General features: G+C 46.0%; 2 protein-coding genes across 2 annotated transcripts; both read left to right on the top strand.

Annotated features, from left to right (window-relative positions):
* Window positions 1-17,715: 17,715 nt before the first annotated feature.
* LOC125548142 (putative TrmH family tRNA/rRNA methyltransferase) lies at window positions 17,716-22,235 on the top strand. Its single transcript, XM_048711822.1, has 4 exons — window positions 17,716-18,021; window positions 18,154-18,258; window positions 19,108-19,234; window positions 21,704-22,235. The coding sequence occupies exons 1-4, from the start codon at window positions 17,782-17,784 to the stop codon at window positions 21,919-21,921; spliced, it is 690 nt and encodes a 229-aa protein (XP_048567779.1). The 5' UTR covers window positions 17,716-17,781; the 3' UTR covers window positions 21,922-22,235.
* Window positions 22,236-22,577: 342 nt separating this feature from the next.
* LOC125548132 (benzyl alcohol O-benzoyltransferase-like) lies at window positions 22,578-25,352 on the top strand. Its single transcript, XM_048711813.1, has 2 exons — window positions 22,578-23,251; window positions 23,329-25,352. The coding sequence occupies exons 1-2, from the start codon at window positions 22,733-22,735 to the stop codon at window positions 24,193-24,195; spliced, it is 1,386 nt and encodes a 461-aa protein (XP_048567770.1). The 5' UTR covers window positions 22,578-22,732; the 3' UTR covers window positions 24,196-25,352.
* Window positions 25,353-27,976: the final 2,624 nt, after the last annotated feature.

Raw genomic sequence — 27,976 nt, 5'->3', positions numbered from 1 at the left:
CATCGTCATTGAAGCCTGGTTCAGGGGCTACTGAGGGAGTCCTGGATTAGGGGGTCTCCGGACAGCCGGACTATATCCTTTGGTCGGACTGTTGGACTATGAAGATACGAGATTGAAGACTTTGTCCCGTGTCCGGATGGGACTCTACTTGGCATGGAAGGCAAGCTAGGAAATACGGATATGTATATCTCCTCCTTTGTAACCGACCTTGTGTAACTCTAGCCCCCTCCGGTGTCTATATAAACCGGAGGGTTTTAGTCTGTAGGACAATATACAATCATACCATAGGCTAGCTTCTAGGGTTTAGCCTCTCTAATCTCATGGTAGATCAACTCTTGTACTACTCATATTATCAAGAATAATCAAGCAGGACGTAGGGTTTTACCTCCATCAAGAGGGCCCGAACCTGGGTAAAACATCATGTCCCCTGCCTCCTGTTACCATCCGCCTTAGACGCACAGTTCGGGACCCCCTACCCGAGATCCTCCGGTTTTGACACCGACAACCAAGGTGATTAAACCGTCAGAAGACCCGAAGTTTCCTACACCTGAGCCGTCCATGCCAACTCCTCCTTCTCAAACTGAAGCACCTGAAGACCCGGCTGTTCATACTCAATTGGACCCTCCTAAGTTGTCAGTCGATGAGACCACCCTTAATCCAACCATTCCTGAACCATCTAGCTCAGCTAACCCGCCAACAACTTCCGATACTGACGTGTTGATTACTGGTAGCCGGTTTGTTGAACCGGGGACCCCCACCGTATTAGCCTGGCATACTGCTAAGCAAGAAGCTTTGGAGAGACAGAAAGTGTGTTTTGATATCCCATTATGCTCACCTCAACGTCAATGATGTGCTGTCCGACTATCTCAGTCATGTGCACTCCAGCCGTGACTTGGAAATCGAGATGGTTAAACAATTGCAGCTAAAATATGAGGTATGTTCTCCGGTTCACTTATACTCTGCCATCCCCCAAGTCTTCAGATGATGAACCTGAATGATCTGTAGACTTTATGATATAGGTTGATACTTTGTCTCTAAGCTTTGCGAAAGTCCAAAAGAGTAGCGTAAACTTCACCTGTAGTCCCCAAGGGCCTGCTCAATTTATCATAAATGAACCGGTACTTAACTTCATAACTGTCTTTTATTAGTCCCAATAAGTATTGCAATCCGGCTCAATCTTGAAAAACTTTCTGAATATCATGCATTAGCCCCCAAGTGCCAAGTGTTGTTACTTTGTAAAACACTTGGGACTTGAAACATATAAGAGTCATAAAAAATTGTTGTGGCAGACATTATCCCCCAAGTATCAAGTGGTATTGCGGTGCAAAGTACTTGAGACTTGAACCCTTATAACTTTTAGTTTAAGCCTTGACACACCTGTATATGTTTTGTAGAATGCCCTATCTGAATTGGGCTCCCAATTAACTAATGCAAAGACCCGACTGGCGGATCAAGAGGCAGAAATCGAGACTGCTAACTCTAAACTCCAATTGAGTCTTTTTGAGACAGAAAAATTGAAGACCAGCTTGACTACAAAGAAGAAATCCTGGGCGAAGAAAAGACACTGCTGATACAACATGCTGAAACAGCTGAGGCGGCTCTTGAGGAAGTTACCACGGAGCTCACCGGCTTAAAGAACCGTGTGTCTCAAATGGTCTCCGCCATCTTCGGTAAGTCATCTGTATTAATCACTTATACCTTATTTTGACCAGGAATATAAACCGCCTACTAAGCCTTTGTTAAAAAACACTCGCAGGTCCATGAAGCAAAAACCTGAGCCAAGACAGTGTGACCAAATTCAAGGCGGTTTATACCTTGGTGGAGCAATTGTATACTGGTGCTCAACGAGCACTTGCTACTATCTCCCCTGCCAACCAAGGTTCCAACCGGTTGAGTGACATTTTGAATAAATTATCAATCTTACCCGCTAGGTTTCAAGAGGTCAAACGATCCTATGCCAGAGCCGGAGCCCTTACTGCCCTGAGCCGCTCCAAAGCTTGGGTGCCAGATCTAGACCCGGTGGATGTGGCTAAGGGGTACCCTACTATGAAGGAAGACGGGACTCCATTTGAGCAAGAGGACTTTATTGCCTGTGTGAGGGGAGTTCAACCTCAAGCTACCATTCTTGGATATGAGACCAACATCGATAAATATCAGCCAGGTTTTGATATGGAGAATAAGAAGATGGCGACTCCCTCTTATAAGGTGACAGACCTTATCCCGCCGGTTCGTCAACACACTTTTGCTCCAGAAGTTGACCCGGTCGGCCTGATTGACGATGAAGCAGAGTTCATTGCTCTAAACAGCTTTGACTGGTCCAATCCCAGCTTCTAGCCAATAGAAGGAGGTGAATCGGTGAGGGGGGAACCATAACCATCTTGCGGGCTCTCAAAGCCTTGTAATAGATTAGTTCGAAAACTGCATATTTTGCCTATGCCATCGTGCATAAGATGCTGCATATGACTCTGTGCCCATGATGTCCATGCATGTTATGCGTTACATCTGTGGTTACATCTGTAATGTTTTAACTCTTTTCCTGTAAAAAATGAAAGAGCTAGCCTGGCAGTTTAGCACCGGACGGGTCAAAAATACCCGGTATATGACTAATGAAATTGTCATAGTAGAAAAGCCAGAGCTAGATGTAAAATAAACAAGGCTGAAACATAGAGAAACATGTTCATGAATGATATCGTCATACCTGTGTTCTTTGAATCTGGACTGCCGGTTTACATGACCCGGATGATGAGGTTGATGACCCAATCTTTTTGAGAAGTCAATGCTTCCATATACCTGATGACTATCATGCCTTGGCGGCTTATTGTCAAATAGTCAAGCCGGCTTAAATAAAAACCATACTGATAGTTTAGATTTGAGACAATAAAAACCAGTAAGACAAAATATCAGATTTCAAACAACATAAATTTTGGGGTTTCTGATTTGAATACGATCATATAGCCCCCAGTGGCTTTGGCATTGCGCCGATCCAGAGGGTACCGACAGCTATGTTCTCTTTGGTTCGAATACGACCTATGTTTGAACAGGATGCCCCCAAATGACCTTGAGAGGTTTCTAATGACCCTGATTCGAATACGATCCAAGTCGGACCCAAAAGGGGTTAAGCTATGATTCAGATACGATCAAGAAGCCCCCTAATGAGTTTGGCTTTGAGCCGATCAAGAGGGTTACGACAGCTATGTTCTCTTTGGTTCGAATACGACCTATGTTTGAACAGGAAGCCCCCAAGTGACCATGAGGTTTACAGCTAGATTCGAATATGATCATAAGCCAGACCAAAAAGGTTAAGCTAGATTCAGATACGATCAGCTCCTTAATAGTCATTTAAATAATGAAAACAGTAAAGATATATGATCTTTGAAGAGGAAAAAGACATAGGTCCTGCTTTATTACTTATCATAATATATACAACGTCAAAGTATGTACATGACGAGAGTCGGTAGCTCAGGTGTAGTATGGCCGCAACTGAGCAATGTTCCACGGCCGGCGGGTCACCTCCTCCGACTTACGTGAGTCTTTGTGCTCTCGAACGTCAATGAGGTAATACGACCCGTTGTTTAGATTCTTGCTGACCAAAAAGGGTCCTTCCCAAGGGGGGATAGTTTATGTGCATCAGACAGATCCTGGATGAGCCAGAGCACCAGGTCACCTTCTTGAAAGGTCCTAGACTTAACCCGGCGGCTGTGATAACGATGCAGGTCCTGTTGATAAATTGATGATCGAGCCGCCGCCAAGTCTCTCTCCTCATCTAACAAGTCAAGTGCATCCTGTCGGGCTTGTTCATTATCAGCTTCAACTTAAGCCGCCACGCGAGGCGAGTCATGACGGATGTCACTAGGCAGCACTGCTTCCGCTCCATAAACCATGAAGAAAGGTGTGTAACCTGTAGATCTGTTAGGAGTGGTGTTGATACTCCACAGCACAGAGGGTAATTCCTCTACCCAACAGCCCGGTGTCCATTGTAAGGGAACCATAAGCCGGGGCTTGAGACCTTTTAGGATTTCCTGATTTGCTCTCTCAGGTTGACCATTGGAGTGAGGGTGAGCTACTGAAGAAACATCAAGCCAGATATGCTCACGTTGACAAAACTCCTCCATAGTACCTTGGGATAAATTAGTGCCACTGTCGGTGATAATGCTGTGTGGAAAACCAAAGTGAAAAATCACCTTTTTCATGAACTAAACCGCCGTGGCTGCATCACACTTGCTCACTGGCTCTGCCTCAACCCATTTTGTGAATTTGTCAACTGCCACTAAAAGATGTGTCCTTTTATCTTTGGACCTTTTGAAAGGTCCAACCATGTCAAGTCCCCAAACTGCAAACGGCCAAGTGATTGGAATCATCCGCAACTCTTGAGCCGGCACATGCGCTCGTCGTGCAAATTTTTGACATCCATCACACCTACTGACCAGATCCTCTGCATCAGGGTGAGCCGTTAGCTAGTAAAAACCATGACGAAAAGCTTTGGCCACAAGAGACTTTGACCCGGTGTGATGACCACAATCCCCTTCATGGATCTCACGAAGTATTTCTTGACCTTCTTTAGGAGAAACACAATGTTGAAACGCTCCAGTGACGCTATGATGATACAACTGTCCGTCAGAAATCGTCATTGACTTGGACCGCCGGGTTATCTGTCGGGCCAGGGTCTCATCCTCTGGAAACTCGCCCCGGGTCATGTAAGCCAGGAACGGTACTGTCCAATCTGGAATAACATGAAGAACCGCCACCAGCTGTACCTCCAGGTCAGGAATGGCCAGATCTTCCTCTATAGGCAACTTAACAGACGGGTTATGTAAACATCTAAAAAGGTGTTCGGTGGCACCGGTTTACGTTGAGATCCCAACTGGCTTAAGGCATCAGCCGCTTCATTCTTTCTGCGGTCAATGTGTTCCACTTGATAACCTTTGAAATACCCAGCCACAACGTCGACCTCACAGCGATAAGCCGCCATGAGAGGATCCTTAGAATCCCACTTGCCTGATACTTGTTGAGCTACCAGATCCGAGTCACCTAGACACCGTACCCGGCTCAAACTCATTTCCTTAGCCATTCGAAGACCATGGAGCAAGGCCTCGTACTCAGTTGCGTTGTTAGTGCACGAAAACATCAATCGTAACACATAAACAAAATTTGTCACCTCGAGGAGAGGTTAAAACAACTCCAACCCCCGAGCCTTCCAATTGTCTGGACCCGTCAAAGTGAATTGTCCAATACGTGTTGTCTGGCTTCTCCTCTGGTATCCGTAACTCTGTCCAGTCGTTAATGAAGTCAACCAGTGCTTGAGACTTGATCGCAGTACGTGGCACGTATTTTAAACCATGAGATCCAAGTTCAATGGCCCACTTGGCGACTCGTCCTGTGGCTTCTCTATTTTGAATAATGTCTCCTAGAGGAGCAGAGCTAACCACAGTAATTGGGTGACCCTGAAAGTAATTCTTGAGCTTCCGTCTTGCCATGAACACCCCATAAACAAGCTTCTGCCAATGTGGATATCTCTGTTTAGACTCAATGAGCACCTCACTGACGTAATAAACCGGCCGTTGAACTGGATGTTCTTTGCCAGCCTCCTTACTCTCCACAACAATGGCCGCACTGACAGCACGTGAGTTAGCAGCCACGTACAACAACAATGGCTCTTTCTCAACCGGAGCAGCAAGAACCGGTGGCTCAGCGAGCTGTTTCTTCAGATCCTCAAAAGCAAAATTAGCAGCGTCACTCCAGACAAAGTCATCCGCCTTTTTCATCATTTGATACAAAGGCATCGCCGTCTCCCCTAGCCGGCTTATGAACCGGCTTAAGGTCGCGACGCGGCCCGCCAACCGCTGAATGTCATTGATGCACACCGGTTTGGCCAGAGATGTAATTGCCTTAATTTTCTCCGAGTTAGCCTCAATACCTCTATTAGACACCAAAAAACCCAAGAGCTTGCCAGCTGGGACTCCAAAAACACACTTGGCCGGGTTAAGCATCATCTTGTAAACCCGGAGGTTATCAAAGGTTTCCTTTAGATCAGTCACTAAGGTTTCCTTCTCTCTGGATTTCACCACTATATCGTCCACATAAGCATGAACATTGCGTAATCTGATTGTGAAGGCAATCCTGCACACACCGCTGATAAGTCGCCTGGGCACTCTTAAGCCCAAAAGGCATAGACACATAGTAGAAGGCTCCGAACAGAGTGGTGAAAGTTGTCTTCTCCTGGTCCTTAACTGCCATCTTGATCTGATGATAACCCGAATAGGCATCCAAAAAACTCAAACACTCACAACCCGCCGTAGCATCAATGGTCTGATCAATACGAGGGAGAGCAAAAGGGTCAACCAGACAAGCCTTGTTCAAATCGGTGTAATCCACACACATACGCCAGGTGCCATTCTTCTTGAGTACAAGCACCGGGTTAGCCAACCACTCTGGGTGAAAAACTTCAACAATGAACTCGGCCGCCAAGAGCCAGGCCACCTCTTCTCCAATGGCCTTGCGCCTTTCCTCGTTAAACCGCCGAAGAAACTGCTTGACTGGCTTAAACTTCGGATCAATATTAAGAGTGTGCTCAGCGAGTTCTCTCAGGACACCCGGCATGTCAGAAGGCTTCCATGTAAAGATGTCCCGGTTCTCACGGATGAACTCGATGAGCGTGCTTTCCTATTTTGGATCCAAGTTGGCACTGATGATGAACTGTTTGGATGAGTCGCCAGGCACAAAATCAACCATCTTGGTGTCATCAGCTGATTTGAATTTCAACACCGGTTCATGTTCCGTAGTTGGCTTCTTCAAAGACGTCATGTCTGTCGGGTCAACATTATCTTTATAAAACTTTAACTCTTCTGTCGCACAAACAAACTCAGCATAAGCGGCATCACCTTCTTCACATTCCAGGGCTATTTTCCGGCTTCCATGTACTGTGATGGTGCCTTTATAACCCGGCATCTTGAGCTGCAGATACACATAACACGGCCGAGCCATGAACTTGGCATAAGCCGGCCGTCCAAACAGAGCATGATATGGGCTTTTGATCTTAACCACCTCAAAAGTTAACTTCTTAGCCTTGGAATCATATTCATCCCCAAAGGCTACTTCCAGTTCAATCTTACCAACTGGGTATGCCGACTTACCAGGCACAACACCATGAAAAACAGTGTTGGATTGTTTAAGACTCGTATCGGTCAACCCCATCCGACGAAACGTCTCATAATAGAGGATGTTGATGCTACTGCCTCCGTCCATGAGCACTTTAGTGAACTTATATCCACCAACCTGGGGTGCCACCACCAAGGCCAAGTGACCCGGATTATCAACCCGAGGGGGTGATCTTCCCTACTCCACACAATAGGCTGTTCTGACCACCTCAAATAACATGGAATCGCCGGGTCAACAGCATTTACAGCCCTCTTATGAAGCTTCTGGTCCCTTTTGCATAAACTAGTGGTAAATATGTGGTACTGCCCACTATTCAACTGTTTTGGGTTACTCTGATACCCGGACTGTTGCTGCCGTTGCTGCTGATTACTTTGGTTGGGTTGCTGATTATAGCCACCCTGGTTACCCGGATGGCCCTGACCATGAAAATTGCCTCCGCCTAAATCGGCGCCCGGGCCATGAAAGCCGCCTCCGCCTGAACCGCCGCCAGGTCCGTGGCTACCATCAAACATGTTGGAATTTTTAAATGCCTTCATGATCGTACAGTCCTTCCACAGATGGGTAGTTGGCTTCTCCCGGGTACCGTGTCTTGGACAAGGTTCATTCAGTAGTTGCTCGAGGGTGGGACCTGACCCGCCTGACCGAGGAGGTGGCCTACCCTTGCGTCGTTGGTTGTTGCCCTGTGTATTGGTGTTAGCCACAAACTCGTCAGTCTTACATTTATTACCACCTTGATTCGTCGGGTTATGCTGGTGACCCTTGCCGTTGCTGTTCTTCTTTCCCTTCCCTGTCTTCTCTTCATCAGACGCGAGATCCTTGGTACTGTCAGAATCAGCATATTTGACCAGGGCTGCCATCAATTGGCCCATGTCATTACAATCACGCTTGAGCCACCCCAGCTTCTGTTTCAGAGGTTCAAAACGGCAATTTTTCTCCAACATTAAGACCACAGAGCTGGCATCCATCTTATCAGATGAATGTATTATCTCCTTGACCCGGCGCACCCAATGGGTCGTGGACTCACCTTCCTCTTGCTTACAATTAGTCGGGTCCACGATTGACATAGTTTGTTTACATGTGTCCTTGAAGTTCTGAATGAACCGGGCTTTTAACTCCGCCCATGAGCCGATGGAGTTGGGTGGCAACCCTTTGAACCAAGTGCGAGTTGTTCCATCCAACATCATAGTGAAATACTTAGCCATTGCTGCATCGCCATCTCATAACTTTCAATCCATGCCACAGGCTGTAAGTCGGACGTGTAATTAGGCACCTTACGAGGCCCTTTAAAGTCTTTTGGCAAGCGCTCATTACGTAGAGCCGGCACCAGGCAAGGGACACCTCCTGTTCTTGTGGCCACTCCTGCCTCAACAGAGGTTGCCGGATAAACCGGAAAAGCCTGATGAGCCGCCTGCTCAGTTGCCAGTTGAACCGCCCGCTCAGCCTCTTGACGGATCCTCTCCTGATCCGCCAAGTTAAGGGCTCCACCCTGTGCCGGCTCATGCCTGCACGGTTGGTTACGGCGTTGAGCATTGCTCGACATAGCGACTGAGTCCATATGCCTGCTATAGCTCGGGCTCCGGCTTGGGCGAGGGGTTGAATGGATTCTGTCTCGACTGTAAGAGTACGCATCCTGCTGCGCCAGAGCCGTCTGAAGAAGTTCTCTCACCCTTCGTGTTTCAGTTGTTGTCGAAGAGTCGCCTTCCATCGGGAGAGCCACCAAACGAGGCGACGTAGCAATGAGATTCTCCAAAGGGTTAGAAAAGTGACCCGGTGGTATTGGTGTGTAATGAGGCGGAGCAGTATTCATATGTGGTGGCTCCATGGCCCGCGGTTGAACCGGCGCCCCAGCCCCGGGTGTCGTGATCCGGTTTGCCTCCGGCGGGTTATTTGGACCAGCCCCGGGTGTGTGGAAGAGGTTCCTAGGATCGTAAGTTAGAACCAGACGTGACTGAGTTTTCTGGTGCCTTCTCCTCATGACCTCGTTTGATGCGTTCAGATCCACCGAGAGCCGAAAAGTCTCCGCTTGAAGCTGCTGAGCACGAGCATCCAGAGCCGCCCGTTCTGCCGCCATCCTGACCTCCTCCACTGCTAAGTTTGCTTTGGCCTGTGCCACCTCTTCATGTAGTCGCGCCACCTCCGCGTCATGTTGAGCTTTATCCGCCGGCTCCACCACAGCAGTCAATAGGGTCATCATCCTATCCATGAGGTCCGTCAGTACCAGAGCCATTGTGCGCGCGGGGTCTCCTGACCCGGCTGCTGCCAACCCGGTGGTTATTGCTGCCGCTGCTGTGGAATTCTGAGCGGGTTGAGTGCCAGCCATGAAAACTCCGGCTCGATTCGGCGGCTCAGAGAGGTCCGGAATACTGCTGCCATCGGAACAGCCCCCAAGCACGCCATCTTGTAGCTGATACAAAGAATCTATCTCGCCTGAGGATGACTCACCGTCAGAACAGATGGTCGTCTCACCGCCATCCACCGATCCTTCAGAGAATTCACCTCCATGGATGCAACCCACGAAGGCATGCCTCACGGCAGGTTGAGTCCGGGCGGATCTCGCGCGCTGAGCCGTCTCGATGAGGTTGGTGCAGATGTCCGGCTCAGGGCCCGACTCGTCGATCTCGCAACTAGGAAGCTTAAAGGGGTTAATTGGGACAAAGGACACAAGAGGTTTATACTGGTTCGGCCCCTTACGGTGAAGGTAAAGCCTAGTCCAGTTGATGTTGTATTGCTAGGTTTCGATGACCAAGGACCGAATCCGCTAGCTTGGTTCTCGATCTATTGTTTCTTGTCCTAAGCCGCCGCCGGGTCGTCCCCTTATATACACGAGTTGACGCCTGGTGGCCTACAGAGTCCCGGTCGGCTCATAAAACGTGTCCGGCTCGGTGACTTCTTTTATATGCCTTTCTTTACAAGTCTTTCTTTACATACGGCGGTTTACAATATTGGGCCTTAAGCCACCTCTGGGCTTAGGCCTTCTACAAGTCTTAATAAACTATCACCTTGAATATTACTGGGCTTCTTTTTGTAACCCGCCATTAGGGTTGACCCGGCCCCTCCTGGGCGGGTCATACCTGGTAGCTATATCCCCAACACTTTTGGTGTTCTCAAACTTTTTCAATCTTCACGCAATACATGAGCGTGAGACATGGATATAGCACTATAGGTGGAATAGAATGGTTGTTGTGGAGAAGACAAAAAGGAGAAGATAGTCTCACATCAACTAGGCGTATCAACGGGCTATGGAGATGCCCATCAATAGATATCAATGTGAGTGAGTAGGGATTTCTATGCAACGGATGCACTAGAGCTATAAGTGTATGAAAGCTCAACAAAAGAAACTAGTGGGTGTGCATCCAACTCGCTTGCTCACGAAGACCTAGGGCATTTTGAGGAAGCCCATCATTGGAATATACAAGCCAAGTTCTATAATGAAAGATTCCCACTAGTATATGAAAGTGACAACATAGGAGACTCTCTATCATGAAGATCATGGTGCTACTTTGAAGCACAAGTGTGGTAAAAGGATAGTAGCATTGTCCCTTCTCTCTTTTTCTCTCATTTTTTCGGGCCTTCTCCCGTTTTTACGGCCTTTTTTATTTTCTTCGTCCAGAGTCTCATCCCGACTTGTGGGGGAATCATAGTCTCCATCATCCTTTCCTCACTGGGACAATGCTCTAATAATGATGATCATCACACTTTTATTTACTTACAACTCAAGAATTACAACTCAATGCTTAGAACAAAATATGACTCTATATGAATGCCTCCGGCGGTGTACCTGGATGTGCAATGACTCATGAGTGACATGTATGAAAGAATTACGAACGGTGGCTTTGCCACAAATACGATGTTAACTACATGATCATGCATAGCAATATGACAATGATGAAGCGTGTCATAGTAAACAAAACGGTGATAAGTTGCATGACAATATATCTCGGAATGACTATGGAAATGCCATGATAGGTAGGTATGGTGGCTGTTTTGAGGAAGGTAAATGGTGGGTTTATGGTACCGGCGAAAGTTGCGCGGTACTAGAGAGGCTAGCAATGGTGGAAGGGTGAGAGTGCGTATAATCCATGGACTCAACATTAGTCATAAAGAACTCACATACTTATTGCAAAAATCTATTAGTTATCGAAACAAAGTACTACGCGCATGCTCCTAGGGGGATAGATTGGTAGGAAAAGACCATCGCTCGTCCCCTACCGCCACTCATAAGGAAGACAATCAATAAATAAATCATGCTCCGACTTCATCACATAACGGTTCACCATACGTGCATGCTACGGGAATCACTAACTTTAACACAAGTATCTCTCAAATTCACAACTACTCAACTAGCATGACTCTAATATTACCACCTTTATATCTCAAAACAATTATCAAGTATCAAACTTCTCATAGTATTCAATGCGCTCTATATGAAAGTTTTTATTATACCCATCTTGGATGCCTATCATATTAGGACTAGTTTCATAACCAAAGCAAATTACCATGCTGTTCTAAAAGACTCTCAAAATAATATAAGTGAAGCATGAGAGTTCATCTATTTCTATAAAATAAAAACCACCACCATGCTCTAAAAAGATATAAGTGAAGCACTAGAGCAACAACGAACTACTCCAAAAGATATAAGTGAAGATCAATGAGTAGTCAAATAATTATGCAACTATATGAAGACTCTCTAACATTTAAGAATTTCAGATCTTGGTATTTTATTCAAACATCAAGCAAAATAAAATGGCGCTCCAAACAAAACACATATCATGTGGTGAATAAAAATATAGTTCCAAGTAAAGTTACCGATGAACGAAGACGAAAGAGGGGATGCCTTCCGGGGCATCCCCAAGCTTAGGCTTTTTGGTGTCCTTGGATTTTACCTTGGGGTGCCTTGGGCATCCCCAAGCTTAGGCTCTTGCCGCTCCTTATTCCTTAGTCCATCGAATCTTCACCCAAAACTTGAAAACTTCACAACACAAAACTTAACAGAAAACTCGTAAGCTCCGTTAGTATAAGAAAATAAATTAGCACTTAAGTACTGTTGTGAACTCATTCTAAATTCATATTGGTATAATATCTACTTTATTACAACTTCTCTATGGTTCAAACCCTCCGATACTACTCATAGATTCATCAAAATAAGCAAACAACACATAGAAAACAGAATCTGTCAAAAACAGAACAGTCTGTAGTAATCTGTAGGTTTCGAATACTTCTGTAACTCCAAAAATCCTGAGAAATTAGGAAGTCTCAGGCAATTTGTTTATTAATCTACTGCAAGTGGAATTGGTATTTTATCGCTCTCTGGTAAAAAACGAAAATTATTCTCGTGAGCGCATACTTTCTGTTTTTTACAGCAAGATCAAGTAACAATCACCCAAGAAGATCCTAAAGGCTTTACTTGGCACAAAAACTAATTAAAACATAAAAAACACAATCATAGCATAGGATAGATGATTAATTTATTACTAAACAGGAACAAAAAGCAAGGAGCAAAAATAAAATTGGGTTGCCTCCCAACAAGCGCTATCGTTTAATGCCCCTAGTTAGGCATGATGATTTCAATGATGCTCACATAAAAGATAAGAATTGAAACATAAAGAGAGCATCATGAATAATATAACTAGCACATTTAAGCCTAACCCACTTCCTATGCATAGGGATTTTGTGAGCAAACAACTTGTGAGAACAAGAATCAACTTGCATAGGAAAGCAAAACAAGCATAACTTCAAGATTTTAAGCACATAGAGAGGAAACTTGATATTATTGCAATTCCTACGAGCATATATTCCTCCATCATGATAATTTTCAGTAGCATCATGAATGAATTCAACAATATAACCATCACATAAAGCATTCTTTTCATGATCTACAAGCATAGAAATTTTATTACTCTCCACATAAGCAAAATTCTTCTCATTCGGAATAGTGGGAGTATCATAAGAAACTCGAATACTATAAATTGTTTCCATATTAAAAGAGTAATGTTCAGAAAAGGGGTAATCATAATCATGACAAGTTTTATAAATATAATCATCACTACTTTCTATAGCAAAAGTATCATCACAATAATCATCATAGGTAGCAACTTTGTTCTCATCATAATCGATTGAAACCTCTTCCAAGATAGTGGAATCATTACTAAATAAAGTCATGACCTCTCCAAATCCACTTTCATAATTATCAAAATACGATTCAACATCCTCCAAAATATTGGGATCATTACTTCCTAAAGTTGACACTCTTCCAAACCTACTTTCATCAATATAATCATCATAAGTAGGAGGCATGCTATCATCATTATAAATTTTCATATCAAAACTTGGGAGACTAAAAATATCATCTTCATTAAACGTAGCATCCCCAAGCTTGGGACAAACATTAATTGCAGCAAATATATTCTCAAAAACATCATCTTCATCAAACATGGCATCCCCAAGCTTGGGCCTTTTCATATCATAAGCATAATCACTCTCATCATTAATAGTATGGATAGCACCAATAGTATAGCAATTATCATCATCACAATGAGAAATAAGAGCAACATCATTTGGGAGAGATACCTTTCTACCTTTACTGCTCCGTCTTTTATTTTTCTTCTTCACATCATGTGTGGGTTCAATCCTCTTTTTGGAGCTCCTTATTAGTGAGATTGGTTGAATAGAAGGCTCCTCCTCGTTACCAGATTCATCATAAGAAATAATAGGAGGATATTGGGAAGCCTCTTCCCTTTCATTAGTATTCTCTTCACCCTCTATTTGTTTTATTTTCTTTATATACTTGGCAATATAAGGATTTTCAATGCAATTCACCGCACAATACATATAAATTTCCTCTAGATCAAAATTAAGAACTCTATCAAGGGCAAATTCTAGAATAACCTTAGATATACGTTTCATTTCTTCATAACCCAAGAGCAAACTAAGTTCATTATGATGTGCAAGGGAAATCAAGTCATCACAATTTTTGGACATGATACGATCATGAAACAATTTGCATTGGGTAATGAAATGATCACGTTCATTGCAAAGTTCACAAGTACGGCTAAGAAAGTTTAAATTTTTAGCACAAACATCTAGCCTTTCTTGCAACAATTTAGTTTCCAAATACTTATGCCTCTTGCAAAATCTATCTTCCCTGTTTGGTACGTACTTGCAAACTCTATGCACTCCACAAAAATCGACATGCTTATAAGAGATTTTTCATCATGACTAGTGCAAGCATCATTAGTACTATGGATATTCAAAGAGTTCATACTAATAACATTGCAATCATGGTCATCATTCAAAGATTTAGTGCTAAACATTTTAATGCATTCTTCTTCTAACACTTTGGCACAATTTTCCTTTCCATCATACTCACGAAAGATCTTAAAAAGATGAAGCGTATGAGGCAAACTCAATTCCATTTTTTATAGACTAAACTAGTGATAAAACAAGAAACAAAATGATTCGATTGCAAGATCTAAAGATATACCTTCAAGCGCTAACCTCCCCGGCAACGGCGCCAGAAAAGAGCTTGATGTCTACTACACAACCTTCTTCTTGTAGACGTTGTTGGGCCTCCAAGTGCAGAGGTTTGTAGGACAGTAGCAAATTTCCCTCAAGTGGATGACCTAAGGGTTATCAATCCGTGGGAGGCGTAGGATGAAGATGGTCTCTCTCAAACAACCCTGCAACCAAATAACAAGAGTCTCTTATGTCCCCAACACACCCAATACAATGGTAAATTGTATATGTGCACTAGTTCGGCGAAGAGATGGTGATACAAGTGCAACATGGGTAGTAGATATAGGTTTTTGTAATCTGAAAATATAAAAACAGCAAGGTAACTAATGATAAAAGTGAGCACAAACGGTATGGCAATGCGTTGAAACAAGGCCTAGGGTTCATACTTTCACTAGTGCAAGTTCTCTCAACAATAATAACATATTTGGATCATATAACTATCCCTCAACATGCAACAAAGAGTCACTCCAAAGTCACTAATAATGGAGAACAAACGAAGAGATTATGGTAGGGTACGAAACCACCTCAAAGTTATCCTTTCTGATCGATCTATTCAAGAGTCCGTAGTAAAATAACATGAAGCTATTCTTTCCGTTTAATCTATCATAGAGTTCGTACTAGAATAACACCTTAAGACACAAATCAACCAAAACCCTAATGTCACCTAGATACTCCAATGTCACCTCAAGTATTCGTGGGTATGATTATACGATATGCATCACACAATCTCAGATTCATCTATTCAACCAACACAAAGAACTTCAAAGAGTGCCCCAAAGTTTCTACCGGAGAGTCAAGATGAAAACGTGTGCCAACCCCTATGCATAAGTTCACGTGATCACGGAACTCGCAAGTTGATCACCAAAACATACATCAAGTGGATCACATGATATCCCATTGTCACCACAGATAAGCACGTGCAAGACATACATCAAGTGTGCTCAAATCCTTAAAGACTCAATCCGATAAGACAATTTCAAAGGGAAAACTCAATTCATCACAAGAGAGTAGAGGGGGAGAAACATCATAACATCCAACTATAATAGCAAAGCAACTATAATAGCAAAGCTCGCGATACATCAAGATCGTACCACCTCAAGAACACGAGAGAGAGAGAGATCAAACACATAGCTAATGGTACATACCCTCGGCCCCGAGGGAGAACTACTCCCTCCTCGTCATGGAGAGCACCGGGATGATGAAGATGGCCACCGAAGAGGGATTCCCCCCTCCGGCAGGGTGCCGGAACGGGTCTAGATTGGTTTTCGGTGGCTACGGAGGCTTCTGGTGGCAGAACTCCCGATCTATTCTCCTCCTCGATGTTTTTAGGGTATATAGACATATATAGGCGAAAGAAGTCGGTCAGGGGAGCCAGGAGGGGCCCACGAGGGTGGGAGGCGCGCCTCCCTGCCTCGTGGCCACCTCGAAGCTTCCTTGACTTCAACTCCAAATCTCCTGGATCACGTTCGTTCCAAAAATCACGCTTCCGAAGGTTTCATTCCGTTTGGACTCCGTTTGATATTCCTTTTCTGCGAAACACTGAAACAAGGGAAAAAAAGAAACTGGCACTGGGCTCTGGGTTAATAGGTTAGTCCCAAAAATAATATAAAAGTGCATAATAAAGCCCATAAACATTCAAAACAGATAATATAATAACATGGAACAATGGAGACGTATCAGTATATACCACGTGTTTGAAGATTTGAGCTGAGGCGTGCACCCATGCCTACCTACTGCAACTGATTGCTGATTGTTCATGGCCAATGGGCCGTAAGCCTGATTGTCGATGGCTTGAGGACATGTGTGAACATAGTAAAACTGTTAATGATTACAGCACCCGAGCCTCAAACCCTAGCGATCAGGAGGCCGCTCGTCCATGCGTGATCTTGCGTGGAGGCGGTAGAGATGAATGACGAATGCACGACCAGGGCAACAACCAGTGAGCGGAGCTAGAAAGCTTTTGAACTAGGAGCTCGCTCCACTTTATATATGAGGACCACTCTGCGTCGCTCAACCGATCTAATAGGCTGATTAGTACCCTTCAGAATGTCAGATGGCCTTCCCCAAAACCATTTGGTCATATGTCCATCTTGTTCTAGTCCTTTCTTCTCCACGTGTCTTCCCTGCCCCACATTGTGCGCATTGTTATTGTGCTTGACGCTCCTAGGGTTGTTGTTCACGACACCATGGTAATGTACTTCCAATCTTCCATCACCCTCACATCGGCGAGCTCGCCATGCCAACACTAGATTAGCCCCCCACAACTAGACCTGCAACAAGTGCAAGTTGTCGTGGCGTTATCGTGCGGCCTCGTAGCGCACGTTCTTCCCTTGTCGCAACACCGACACCGGCCATGTGGCACCATCCCAACACGACAGTGGCCTTGCAGCTCCGCCGCCCAAGGTTTGATGAACTTCTAATTAATTTGTTTTATTTTATGATTTTATAATACATGGTTTTCTTCTTTATAAACTCCGCCACACCTAAAAAAATCCCATGCCTCCGCCACTGGTGTGAGCAGGCCTTCACGGATGAGGAAGTCGAGGAAGAGGTGTTTTTTCTAAGGAAAGGAGGAGACATGGGTGATTTGTCCGGCCACCAATGATCACAAGGCCAACACCTTCAACGAGGAGATCATTGACATGAGTAGCTAGTTTGTTAGTTTTCAGCTATGCACGTAGATGAAATGCCAGGTATGAAAACGAGGATTTGAAAATGAGACTATGATTACAATGGTAAAATATGAGGAGTGATCGGACGCTATCCGCAAACGCGTCCAACGGTCCGCAAACATATAAGGATTCGTATTTGTAAACTATAATTGTAGATGTTGTAAGACACGATTTAATATACGACTGATATATCAACCACTTTATATGTTCTATTTTTTTCTGTTAGGTGCTCTAAATTTAATTTAAGTACAACCATAGCTACAAAATGGATCTCGAATCCAGCAAAAGAGTATGACAGCTAGGCGGTGGGCTGACTCGTGGGCCCTGCTTGTCGGCTGAACTGTCCACACGGGCAGCTTTCCCCTTGCATCGCTCGCGACACCCCTCCCTCCCGTCCTTCACTTTTTTTCCTAGGGAGAATAGCACCAGGAAAACGGCGGCCATGGCGGCAGCTGCGGCGGCGAGCGGGGCGACGGCGGCGGTGGAAAGCGTGGTGGTGGTGCACAACGTGGCCAAACGGCACAACGTGGGGACGCTGGCGCGGAGCGCGACGGCCTTTGGCGTGGCGGAGGTGGTGGTGGTCGGCCGCCGCGACGTCAGCGCCTTCGGCAGCCACGGATCTACCTCCCACCTCCGCTTCCGGCACTTCACCTCCCTCGCCACCGCCTGCGCCTACCTCAAGGCAATTTTCTCTCCACCTCCGACACACCAAATCCCCCTAACCTCCACGCCCTCTCCCTAAACCTTAAACACTAAACCCTAGCCACCTTTTCCGTATCCCCTCTTTTACCTTCCTGTGTGCTGTTGCTTGCAGGACGAGAGGGCGTGTGACATTTGCGGCGTGGAGATCACCGACGACGCGCTGCCTGTGACGGCCCACCCGTTCCGCAGGAGCACCGCGTTCCTCTTCGGCAATGAGGTTCGTTGGATCCTCTTGTGTCAGTACTGGTTACGAGTGCTGATGTAAAATTAACTAGTCTGGTATGCGATTTTTAAGAGGGGGGCCCGGATGGAGATTACTCAACTTCAAATAGTCAACATATGCAATCACAAATGTGTCATCGCCGCGCATTCAATCATTTTGTACTTTCCATATTGTGCAAGTACCATGTCAGTGTCTGCTGATTGTGTCATTGTTGTAAGAACTAGCTTAACCCAAGTGCAATGTTAGAGGAGAAAATACCTTCCTTGCAGTAGGCTTTCATATCTGATACAAAACTTCATTGGGTATTTGCTTAAAAAATTGTTCGGCTACATGAAGACGTTAACCACATATGCAAGACGTGGCGTAAATGCTATTTTCGTTTCCCCCTCTCTGAATATTGGACCTTCATATCTGTGCAACTTGAACCCGAATGGATATTAGATCAACCATGATGTAATCACGATGTTTCCTAGTTAATCTATCTGTAGTTGTTGCTGGAGCAGCGTTGCCACCTATGTCATGAAAGTAAGGAATTGCGCCCATGAGTCTAAGATCATTTGAATTGATTCATTGTTGTAAACAAATTGTTATCTCAAGACTTTATGTCATGTTAAACATCTTAGTATCACAATCCTCCATGTTTCTGGATTAGCATATTTTACTGTTCAATTCAATTTTTTCCAGATGTTAGAAAACTTCTTGTGAGTTAGATCTTTCCTGAAGTTTGCTGGACAAGTTTAAAAGCTGAAGTGGACATTGTTCATTTTTGTTAAGAAACACTGGTAGCAACTTGTGTGCCCGCTATTCTAATTAATTCTTTCCAATGTTTGTTGTGTCCAGTAGGGTACAGGACTCTCACAAAAGGAGTGTGAGGTCTGTGACTTCTTCGTCTACATCCCTCAGTATGGTGGCGGAACTGCATCACTCAATGTTACCGTTGCAGCATCGATTGTTCTCCACCACTTCGGGGGTAAGTTCCTATCCTTTGCTTGATGCGCGATGAATTTTTAGCACAGGTCAAGTTATTTGAACAAGATTTAGGAATTTTTAAAGCCTTTCCTGTGTATTAACTTCACTCTGTTCTAGAACAGAGTATGGAATTTCCATGTTCTGACTCTAAGGGCCAGTTTGCAGTTATTATGCTGTGCTATGGAGTCTTGTTAGTCAGTTCCAGTAAGACTATCCATCTAAACTATGGAGTACTATTGATCAGTAATCATAGTGGAATCAAGGGTACAGAGTTGTTACAAATAAAAAAGACACATTCAAAATAATTGCTGCATGGAAAAAATAAATACATGGAGGAAGGAGATTGAAAGGAATCACAATACCAAACAGAGCCTAAGTAATCGTGTTATCTATGCTAACCATGTTTGTACAATTCTTATTGAGTTAGATACTCTAGGTGATAAGTTGACATATACAACAGACAGGGTGTTAATCTCTAAAAACGTCACATATTACATACTTACATGTTTGATTCAATCTTTTTTGGAGTTTTTCATGTTCACTTAATGCTAAAACCAAAGTGATTTGCACGGTTGCAAATTGCAACACATGTCTCGTATCTTCTGTTACCTTATGTACATGAGCTCTCCATCAATACTTCAATCATGTGTTCATAGGAACAGTCACAGAACTTCTCTTACATACTGTAAGTTTGTTTTATTTGTATGTTACTCCATTTGACCAAAATATTCTTCAACTAGTACTTGTTTCGTACATCAATAATCTGGACTATTGTGTTACTACAAATTATCAGATGCCTAGTTTTGTCTTAACATTCGTGAATCTTGATGTGTAAGTTGATTTTATAAATACACGTAAATCCATGAATCTAGCCCGTAAGCTAATTTCCCTTAAGTTTAGCGTTTTCGATGATACTTGTCCTACTTGTACTTTTTTTACTAAAAAGCTGGTAATGGCAAGGAACCACTGAATTTTTATTTTTATTTTCATATTCAGATAGGCACAGACAGAGGAAAACTATGTTTACTGGGATTTTATGGCAGCTAACTTAACAGCAGTGCGTTAATTTCTTTGCGTATATGTAGAGTTGTAGACCTTGTTCAGTTTATACCTTTTAGATATTGTATAGCGATCTTCCCTCCAGAATTCGTGTTGCCATTTTTCAGGTGATACTATTTTTGGTTTTCAGCTGTTTCATGTAATTACTTGGCAGTTGAGGCTTTTGTCCTAATCCCCAAGCTTGTTAGAAACTGTGGATGAAACAGGTGGTTAGTGTTACAAAATGGATACCACCAAGTTATGTACTCCTTCCATTTCTAAAGCGAAAGCCTGTAGATTGGGCCCTAAGTCAAACTTTGTAAAGTTTGACCAAGTTCATAGAAAAAAATATCAACATGTACAATACCACATAAATACAATTTGCGTATGTGGAAGATGAGAGATAAACTTTTTTTTTAAGTTTCATGAACTTTAAAACCTGGTTATGCAATCCAACTTGTATTAATCAACAGAAACTCAACTTTCATAAGTTGTATCAGTGACCTCACCAGAAATTCACATGCACCTAAGTTTCCCAGGAGCATTTCCTTACTGGCTTTAGCACTGTCTACTGTATAGAAGCAATAATTGTCGCTAGAGATAATTCTAAGCTTTTAGCACAAGTACCCTTTCACAATCCAAGGAAGTTTTGGAATTAATCTTGGAAAGGTGTTTACTGCATTCTGAACATGGAATTTGCATTGACAGGAAGTATGATGAGAAGTAACAGAGCGTTAGAGCTTTAATTCTGGCGATGGAAGTGATGGGGAAGAATTAGGTCAGGATTGGCGATTTGGGGCTTGGGCACCACTGGGAGGTGGTGCGGCCAGGGCAGGAAGCCCTGACTCAGGGGAGCGATTATGCATTGATTTCTGGATCATGTTGCTGCCTCGTTATTTAGAGGGTTTGCGGTTGCACAGAATCTTAATTTGTTGGAGCACAAACTGAACAAGTGGAAAGTAGTAGTTCACCCGTATCAATAGGAACACCAAACTAGGTACCATAGTAGTAATTCCCCCATTAATAGAAAGACCATTCAAACCAAGACTCTTCCCTGATTTGGAGAACTCTTTTAGAAAGTTGAGACTGGCTCATGTACCACAGCTTCTGAACTTGGATGTGGTTGTTGGCAGCGTGACTACGATGCATCTAAGTCTGGCCCCGCAGATAATAGACCCTATTCTGCACTTGTCTAGTATTTGGTTATATTTGCCAACTCGTGGCCGAAACCCTGAAGGTGTCGAACAGGCTGAAACCTATTGGCAGGGATAAGACACAAACAGCTGCCATTGTTGACTCTGAATTTTACTGGAGAATCTTACCAATCCACTTTTATTGAACACTAGTCTTTCTTGTGCTGGAGTGCTTGTGCCCAGTCGTTCTACACACTGTCATTGTCGACTGATTACTATTTTTGCCTGCCTTTCTGCAGTCTGGGCAGGCTTTCCTGAAAGAAGCCGAGAAGGCAGTAAATTTGTGGTTGCTGAGAAACCAAAGGGGCAGTCGAGGGGGCTCTACTGCTCAGATTCAATAGAAGACGTGATTGAAGAGCGAAAGGCACGCAGAGAAAATGCCTGCGATATATTCGAGGAAAATGGAAGTAGCCATCCGCAAGAATCAAATGGTCTAGGAATGATGTTTACAGACTAATCTTATCTCTGCTTCTAAACAAGCCCCTGGATGACAAGGGCTTGATATGGTGAATTTGTAATACATAAGACATGATGTGGCACTGGTTCTATTTTCACCAAGGGAGGGCAGAATTTTTTATAATATCTTTGTTGTTCCAACAAAGGGGGGAAGGAGCAGAAGCGCAATATATGCCTCCCCTAAAAAATGACTTGTGATATCAGGGACGGGATTAAAAACGAGTGCCTTCAAACTTGGGCCAAAAACTACCGCTCCTTTTTGCTATGAAATTTTGTGACATGATATACGATTTATGGTTATGCAGTACAAGATTGTTGCGTGCTGTTAGAAATTTGTTTTACCTTTTTGTATGTAAACTTCGGAGGGTTATATTCATCCATCTTTTACGAGTTTCCTTTGCGGACCTCTGAGCGCGGCTAAAGGTCAAAACTTTGCGAGGATGAAATTGTGTGGATATCGAATATTTTGACGGTGTGAAAGCACGAGTTGGGAGCATTTGCAGATCCTGGGAGGGTGAGCATGCGGATCCGGTCAGCTGCAATGTTTGAAGCAGTTTAACTTGCTCCTTTGTTTTGGTCCAAACTACTCCATCAAGTCCATGTAAATCGGACAAATATGGCATAATGTTATAAGACGAGAGCTCCCAGCCAGGTATCTAGTTTCTCCCCTTTTAACCGAGCACTAGGACGTTTTCCAGCTTTGCTCCAAAATGTGAAGCATTGCATTGTTGGACTTTTCGGACGCTGGACTTTCCGGCTGCGAACAATTCGCACTCTGCACAAGTTCTACTGCCGAGAGTAACTCTCGACGTATGGTTTCCAGCTTGTTCCAAGATCATCCTGCGCCGGAGTCCAAGGAGCCCGCCCACGCGACCGCCGCCATGGCGACGCTGGCGTTCGCGGTGCGCCGGCGCGATCCAGAGCTCGTCGGCCCGGCCGCGCCGACGCCTCGTGAGACCAAGCGCCTGTCTGAGATCGACGACCAGGACACGCTGCGCGGGCACGTGTCCTTCGCCCTCGTCTACCGCGCCCGCGTGATGGATGACGACGACGTCGCACCGGTTCACCCGGCCGGAGTCATCCGGCGCGCGCTCGGTGAAGTACTGGTGCACTACTACCCGCTGGCTGGACGGCTCAGAGAGGCGGAGGGGCGGAAGCTAGTGGTCGACTGCAGCGGTGAGGGGGTGATGTTCGTGGAGGCCGACGCCGACGTGCGGCTGGAGGAGCTCGAGGGGGCCGGGCTCAGGCCGCCGTTCCCGTGCATGGACCAGCTGCTCTTCGACGTGGAGGGCTCCGGCGGCGTGCTCAACTGCCCGTTGCTGCTCATCCAGGTATCTGTAATGGTGGTTAATTTGCATTTGTTGAATGCATGAGTTAAACGTATGTACTGTCCTATCATGGTCACCAGGTGACTCGGCTGCTCTGCGGCGGCTTCATCTTCGCGCTCCGCCTCAACCATACCATGTGCGACGCCATCGGCATCGTGCAGTTCATGAACGCCGTCGCCGAGCTCGCCCGCGGCCTCCCGGCGCCGACCGTCGCTCCCGCGTGGTCCCGTGAGCTCCTAGAGGCGCGCAACCCGCCTATGGCGTCGTTCCCGCACCGCGAGTTCGACCTTATTCCACCGCCGGCGCCGCCGGCCGGCGACATGGTCATGCGGTCCTTCATTTTCGGCCCCTCCGACCTCGCAGCGATCAAGAAGCATCTCCCTCCTCTCGTTCGCGACAAGGCCACCACCTTCGAGGCGCTGGCGGCATACCTCTGGTGCGCCCGCACGGCGGCGCTCGAGGTCCCGCAGGGCGAGGAAGCGCGGCTGGTCATCATCGCCAACTTCCGGGCCTTCGTCGAGCTGGGCCTGCCGGGCGGATACTATGGAAACGCGTGCGTGCCCCTGGCCGCGCTGGCCGACGCCGCTGCACTGCGCGGGGGTGGCTCGCTGGCTGACGCGGTGGCGCTGGTGCGGCGGGCCAAGGCTGCAGTGACCGCCGAGTACGTGCGTTCCACGGTCGACGTGCTGGTTCTGCGCGGCCGGCCGTTCTTGGCACTGCAGAACCTGTTCGTTGTGTCCGACAACCGGCACGCCGGGTTCCACCGCGTCGACTTCGGGTGGGGCGAGCCGGTGTACGGCGGCCCGGCCGACACTGTCTTCGGCGTGACCTTCCTCGTCCCCGTCAAGGACCGTGACGGGGAGGACGCGATTACCGTGCCGATCGTGTTGCCACGGCCGGCCATGGAGCGGTTCGCGGCGGAGATGGAGAGCCTGTGCAAGGCGTAGCGTGTGCCCGGGTCGTCCCTGTATGTATTACGACTCAGTACGTGCGGCATGCGGCTTGCAGGGCTGGGTTGAAAGTTTTTTGAAGCGAGCGGAGGCTGCTCTGAGTGGACTCTCCGCTGTGTCGACTATGTTGAAGACTACTCTGTTGTCGCATGCTCCTTGTGCAAACGGTGTTTGCTTTGAAGAGGACAAGGGGGCGGAGTTATTCGGATGTTTCTCCTCTCGTGGTGGAGATAACTCAGCATCGATGCCTACCTCGCCCCCTATATTGTCTTCCACTGAGGGCGAGTCCATGGCCATTGTCGTGGCTCCGATGTTGAAGATCATGCCTGAACTTAGGGAGTTTTGTATGAGTCTGTCAGTGGAGAATATGAAGATAGACTCGTCGGCGACCTCATGTGAGGAACATGACTCCTCTTTGTCATGTGTGCATCTGAAGAATGTGGATGCGTGTGGTGTGTTGGCACCGCCTTTTGAGTGCCGCTTGATGACTGATCGCTCGACATCCGGCAAGACAGATGGTTGCCTCGTGAAGGTGAAATCAAAGAGAAACAAACGCAAGAAGTGTGATGGCAAAGAGAAGGCATACGTGATTTCATGATGGGTAGTGCTCACATTCTCGTGTCTTCGTCGTGGCTTTGATCTTCTGAGTCGTTGCATCGATGTTCTCACCAAGTGTTGAGGGTTGTGAGTGTTTAGTGTTGTGTGTTAGGAGCATTGGGTGGGCAGTGTATGTGTTCGTGGTGCTTCGTGCTCTGTGAGTAGCCCTCTTTTGGGTTGTTTGTACCGGTTTTTGCCCAGTTTTCCGTAAATTAACTGAGCAATTCTCTTCTTCTTAATTAATCGATGAGGCAATTCTTTTGCCTCTGTTTCGAAAAAAATAAAAAAGGATCGCATATGGTATGTCAGTTATGTCATGACATGGCCCGGCCCAGGACGACGGCCCAAGGCCGCCAGGCGGAGACTGGACAGGGCGTTCCGAGTCCAGGATAAATAGGGAGAAGTGCGGCTGGACACGTTAGCGAAGAACGGAACTCATCTCCCTTGCTTTTCCTCAATTCCTCCTGTATCTAAATCCCCTTGTATCCCCATCTGCTTCCTCTGATTTGAGATATTGTAAGCAAGAGCATAACACTTGGTATCAGGAGTAGCTTCGATCAGATTTGAGTCGCGCATGATCCGTTAGTCCGATCATGGTTAGCGGTGGAATCATCTGCCGCTGTAAATCCTATCCTTCAGTAGGAACTGACGCTCGATTTGGTCGAACTGCTGCCAAAGAAGCGGGGGCCTATCGCCGTTGAGCAACAGATCTCGGTGGCGATGGAAACAGTGGAGCAGCAGGCGGTGGCGATCAACACCAAGCTCGATTCCATCGTCGAGCAACTCAAGGGCATGACCGCGTGGATGCAGACCATGGATTCCACGGCGAAGTTGCTCACTGCCTCGGCCTTCCTCCTTCAGCTTCATGCGGATGATGCTACTGCGCGTCTGGAGGCGCTTGAATCGCCTCCGGCTCGTTCCTCGGGTCCAGCCAACACCAGTGTGCCAACCCCAACCGTGGAGGTGCGCACTTACGGCGTGGATCGGCCAACGGGCACGACGGGCATCACCAACAACCGAGGCTAGTTCTCGGGGATCATCGATCCTCAGATCTGCCTCCGGCCAACGGCATGCCCTACTCTGCACTTCAACTGTTTGACCACGGGTCTCTGTCAGAGGATAGACGCACATCCCACACCACTCACCGCCCTCCCTTTGGTAGTACCTCCAAGATAGATTTTCCCAAGTTTGACGGAGAAGATTTCCAAGCTGGCTCGATAATTGTGAGATTTACTTTGAGATTTATAGTGTGCCCGAGGCCATGAAAGTGAAGTTTGCTTCACTGAATTGCGTGGGTAACCCAGCGCTCTGGCTGAAAATGGCTCAGAAGCGCCATAGTTTTGTCCATTGGAGGGATTTTCGTACTGTCGTCCAGGAAAAATGGGGCCGATATTGACACAAGTTTCATATGCGCCAGTTATTGTTGCTCACCCAGTCGGGTTAAGTGACTATACTCTAAAATTTAACACACTTAGACACCAAATTTTGCTCGCTTATCCACATACAAATGAAGTTCTCTTTGTTGAGCGTTATCTTGCTGGTTTGCATCCTGAAATTCGTTCTTCTGTCATTTTACACCAACCGGAAGACGTGGATACTGCTAGTTGCTTGGCCTTGTTGAAGAAAGTGGAACTGGAGCATGAAAAGATCACGAGTTCCAGCAAATATCATCACAAGTCTTCTTCCAAGCAAGGGTCCTCATCAGAAAATAAGAAGAGCTTGCCAGCATTAGAAGATACCCGCAAAGTGTTAGAAAAACTGGACACCTTGCGTGCATATCGTTGGGCAAGAAACTCTTTTCACATGTGGCGATCCATGGGTGCGAGGCCACAAATGCCCCCGACAAGGTTCCCCTTCATGTGATGGAAGAATTACTTTTTTTTTCTAAAAAAGATTGAGCTGAATAAAAATAAATCATGATATGTGTTGGGGAACATAGCATGCAATTTCAAAAAATTTTCTACACTCACGCAAGATCTATCTAGGAGATGCATAGCAATGAGAGGGGGAGAGTGTGTCTACATACCCTCGTAGACCAAAAGCGGAAGCATTTAGACAACGCGGTTGATATAATCGAACTTCTTCTAACTCCGACCGATCAAGCACCGAACGTACGTCACCTCCGAGTTCTGCACACGTTCAGCGCGATGACGTCGCTCGCCTTCTTGATCTAGTAAGGTGTCGAGGAAGTAGATGAGTTCCGTCAGCACGACGGTGTGGTGACGGTGATGGTGAAGTGATTCTCGCAGGGCTTCGCCTAAGCACGGCAAAACTATGACTGGGGGTGTAAACTGTGGAGGGGGGCGCCGCACACGGCTAACGATTGTTGTTGTATGTTCTAGGCGCTCCCTCCCCATGTATATATAGGTGGGAGGGGGAGGGGAGCACCTATGGGCGCCCCAAGTAGGAGGAATCCTACTTGGGGTCCTCCCCCAATTCGGCCCCCTTCCTTATTTCCGGAGGGGAAAAAAGGAAGAGGAAGGAGAGAAGGAAGGGGGGGGGGGCGAACCCCCTCTTTCCCTTCTCCAATTTGGCCTCCTTCCTTTGGGGGGGGGGCACCCCTTGTGGGCTGGTGTGCTCCCCTCCTATGGCCCATATCTTTCCCCCGGGGTTCCGGTAACCCCCCGGTACTCCGATAAATACCCAATACCATCAGAACACTTCCGGTGTCCGAATACTATTATCCTATATATCAATCTTTACCTATCGATCATTTTGAGACTCCTCCTCATGTACGTGATCTCATCCGAGACTCCGAACAACATTAGGTCACCAAATCACATAACTCATATAATACTAAATCGTCATCGAACGTTAAGTGTGCGGACCCTACGGGTTCGAGAACTATGTAGACATGACCGAGACATCTCTCTGGTCAATAACCAATAGCAGAACCTGGATGCTCATATTGGCTCCTACATATTCTATGAATATCTTTATCGGTCGAACAGTTCTGACAACATACATTATTCCCTTTGTCATCGGTATGTTACTTGCCTGAGATTCTATCGTCGGTATCCACATACCTAGATTAATCTCGTTACCGGCATGTCTCTTTACTCGTTCTGTAATACATCATCTTGTAACTAACTCATTAGTCACTTTGCTTGCAAGGCTTCTTATGATGCGCATTACCGAAATGGCCCAGAAATACCTCTCCGATACTCAGAGTGACAAATCC

The sequence above is a fragment of the Triticum urartu genome, chromosome 1 (assembly GCF_003073215.2).
Source record: "Triticum urartu cultivar G1812 chromosome 1, Tu2.1, whole genome shotgun sequence".
Lineage (NCBI taxonomy): Eukaryota > Viridiplantae > Streptophyta > Magnoliopsida > Poales > Poaceae > Triticum > Triticum urartu.
Note: the sequence above shows the minus strand (reverse complement) of the source record. Positions and strands in the feature narration are given on the sequence as shown.

Coding starts and splice junctions, on each gene's coding strand:
- LOC125548142 (XM_048711822.1), top strand. CDS start 17,782: ATGGCGGCAGCTGCGGCGGCGAGCGGGGCGACGGCGGCGGTGGAAAGC. Junction 18,022..18,153: donor CCGCCTGCGCCTACCTCAAG/GCAATTTTCTCT, acceptor TGTTGCTTGCAG/GACGAGAGGGCGTGTGACAT. Junction 19,235..21,703: donor TGTTCTCCACCACTTCGGGG/GTAAGTTCCTAT, acceptor GCCTTTCTGCAG/TCTGGGCAGGCTTTCCTGAA.
- LOC125548132 (XM_048711813.1), top strand. CDS start 22,733: ATGGTTTCCAGCTTGTTCCAAGATCATCCTGCGCCGGAGTCCAAGGAG. Junction 23,252..23,328: donor GCCCGTTGCTGCTCATCCAG/GTATCTGTAATG, acceptor CATGGTCACCAG/GTGACTCGGCTGCTCTGCGG.